The 3,224-nt window shown below is 39.7% G+C and overlaps 2 protein-coding genes across 2 annotated transcripts in view; one reads left to right on the top strand and one right to left on the bottom strand.

Moving 5' to 3' along the window:
• The window catches only part of LPIN2 (lipin 2), a 124,247-nt gene that overhangs the window by 81,602 nt on the left and 39,421 nt on the right, over window positions 1–3,224 (bottom strand). The window lies entirely within an intron of this gene.
• LOC105551198 overlaps window positions 1–3,224 on the top strand; it is a 13,612-nt gene that overhangs the window by 1,087 nt on the left and 9,301 nt on the right. The window contains 1 exon segment of the mRNA XM_011996354.1: window positions 360–416. Coding sequence (XP_011851744.1) covers window positions 360–416 — 57 coding nt within the window.

The following is a 3,224-nucleotide window of genomic DNA, read 5'->3' as shown; positions in this document are numbered from 1 at the left end:
CATTTTAAATGTGAATAAACTAAGGTCCACAAAGAGGTCAGGAAATTAGCCCAATGTCACCCAATTGGTCAACAAAGGTGCCAGGACAAGAAGCCTCCCAGTTTCTGAGTCAGTGCCTTTTTGTGTTATGCCAAGCAGAGACCAAGAGAGAACATGCTGGGGATCGGCAGGAGGAGGCTGACAAAAGGCAGGAGCAAAGGCTTAGCAAGCGAGGCGTGGTGGAGATCCAGCAGGAGAGGTCAGTGGGTAGAATTCTGTTCAGCAACTCTTGCCTACAACGCAACTTATACAACCAGTGGGGTGCCGAGGCCAGTCATTTGGGGTTTCCTGCTAGTGTTTGTATTGTTTCCTTGTTTTAGCTGATGACTCCCAGAATGTCCTGACTGCAAGGAACATGTACTATGGACCCATCAGAAGTGAGCTCATTTTCTAAACATCTGTGTTGCCAACAGGCACACACCTACAGTTTCCTCCTATGGCCACCTGTGGATCACCCTGACCTTAAAGGCTGGTAGCCAAAGTTCTGCTTCCAGCCCCCCATCTGTAAGGTGACATTTTTCAGTCTTGATGGATAAATGTTAAAATCACAACCAACAATTCTTAATCATCCCTATGATTTTCAAAGGAAACTGTTACTGTATTGTCAAACTTTTTCTCTACAGGCTAAAATAAGAATAAATGAATACTGAGAAAAGCTACTTTTTACTTTTGCATAATATCTTCAATGATCTTTTTTTAAAAGTGTATAGAATTTGGAAGTCTTTTTCCCAAGATTTAACTCTTTAAAAAAAAAAAAAAAAGTCTAACTTAGGGAAACAAAGCTAAAATGCTAGTTAGGAAAAACAGAATCTTGTTCAGATTCCACAACTTACAACGATGCTAAATATACACCTTCTTTGTTTTTGTTTTTTCTACTACTGATCCCATAAGTATTGGTATACAGGGCTTTTTTAAGAGGATATAACGATTTATTTAAAACTTTCTAGCTAGAATTTGCTTATCTCAAGCTGTACTAAGCTGGTTCAACAGAAATACCTTTACACCACAAGTATGTTATTTTACCACAAAACATGAAAGTAACTGTACTCCCCCCAGTGCCCACACTGTGGCCACACAACACCTTGCTCCTGGATTACCAATGAAGATGTGACAAAACTAAGTTCTGATTATTTAAAAATCATGAAAAGATTTTATAATCTCATTACAAAGAATTTCGTAACACCCACCAGAATTCTTCTACAGTGAAGAACTTAGGTGCATTTCTGCATTTTCAAGGCCCCTCATGACAAAGGGAACATGTAAAAGACCACGGCTCACCTGAAACAAATGTTTTCATTTAGAGCCAAATGGCTCTCACCATCTACACTAAAGCACATGAAGTGTTTCTTCTCCTAAATGGAATCACTTATAACTCACTGTTTATGAAAACAACCCCAAAGGGACTGACTTTTTATTCAAAACCAAGATAAAAGTCCTCTTGCTACCATTCTTAGGTTTCTCAAACATTTGTAGTTTAACTGCTCATTGGGCAATGGTTATATAGTGTACTCAAGTTCCAGTGTTTCATAATATCCTCATATAATCTCAAAATTCTGAACAAGACAGCTAGTGGCTGGCAATTTCACTGACCTGCGAAGGGAATAATCAAATGCAAACAGATCTTCCTTCAGGAACAGAAGAGGAAAAACAAGGGAGGGTCTCCTGAGGTCAGAGGCCCAGCTTAACGTGACTCTCGCAAAGATAAACTGCTTTGAAGACCTGTCATTTATCTTTAAAATTCACACATTTCGTAGTCTATTCTGATAAGTCTATTTTTTTAATGAGGAAAAAAAAAAAAAAAGACTAACTGGCCAAAGCTTTCTTCTACCAAGTTCAAAGCTTAATGCAACACGTTTACTGTAAGAATCAGAATATGTTCGGTGTACACATCGCAGTTTAAGGAGCTTAGGACCAAACAAACTCTGTGGTCTAACCCTTCCAACACAAATGTTCGAGGTCAAGCTTTTACCCACTATTTGGAGACGAGAGAGACAATACCGAGAGTTGCCCGGCTGTAGCAGTCAAGTGTATCTGAACATTAAGAGAGTAAAGCTAAACAGCCTAATTATGGATCAGAAGAATTATGGCCTGACTTGTGTCACAACTTTTGGACAACGTTTTCAACAAATTGAAGTCAAAAGAAATGGAAAACCCTCTGTTCTGCTCAGGCAGGAGTCCTGAGACCTCAGTTGCTTGACAGGGGTGGAGGTCGGGGGTGAAGAGGGGGCCTGTTAATTGCATAATGGTTTCTGTTTAAATGTGTCTTTTTCTTCTCCCATTTCACCTCTGAACAGCAGTCTGCACAGTGATGACACCGTTAAGTATACGATTTTCTGTACTAGGGTTATATTACCCCCATTTCATTCGAACTCAAAAAATCCTGTTGAAATGCAAGTCTATCGTCAAATTTTAAAACACTAAATAATTTTCAAAGTGTAGTGCTTTAATCTTCTCAGAAACAAATTACTTGTTATAGACTCACAATCATAGGGGTGGCCCAGTGCATCACAACAGTGAGGCCAAGTGAAGGTACTGGAACAAGCCAGTGCTGGGTTCCTATACTCCAGATCAATAAGTGAGATAGTTTAAAGCTTCCCCCCAAAAACAGCAACAAATAACAAATGAACGTGAGCAAGAGTTGATTACATCATTAAGACAATCCAAAGAAAATATAAGTGAAAATTATCATAAAATGTATCGGCACCATGTAGGAACCCCTCATCCTCTCATTCCTTTACTTGTTTTTTTCCATGTGGACATTTCAGGTCCATCTCTGACTCCAATTTTCTCTTCTACAGCTGGTTCCCCACAACCGTTCTAACTCAAGATTTTCTCAACCACGTGAAAAACTGGTGAAGGTTATTTAAATTATTCTGTTGCTGTGATCTCTTTCAAACAATTACTTAAAATTCTTTAATTTAAAAGATACTTGTAATTAGCTGGTACTCTTCTTCCTGCCACCTTCTTCCATCTATAGAAATGAACGGCTGCTGTAATGTTAAGTACTGTACTTAGAAACCAGGTGGGTGGATCGCTTGAGCTCAGGAGTTCAAGACCAGCGTGGCCAACATGGTGAAACCCCATCTCTACTAAAAATACAAGAATCAGCTGGGTGTGGTGGCTCGTGCCTGTAATCCCAGCTACTCGGGAGGCTGAGGCAGGAGAATCGCTTGAACCCTGGAAGC

This window comes from Mandrillus leucophaeus, unplaced genomic scaffold (assembly GCF_000951045.1).
Source record: "Mandrillus leucophaeus isolate KB7577 unplaced genomic scaffold, Mleu.le_1.0 Scaffold51, whole genome shotgun sequence".
NCBI classification, from domain to species: domain Eukaryota; kingdom Metazoa; phylum Chordata; class Mammalia; order Primates; family Cercopithecidae; genus Mandrillus; species Mandrillus leucophaeus.
The sequence above is the reverse complement of the archived record's forward strand: the minus strand, read 5'-3'. Positions and strand labels throughout refer to the sequence as shown.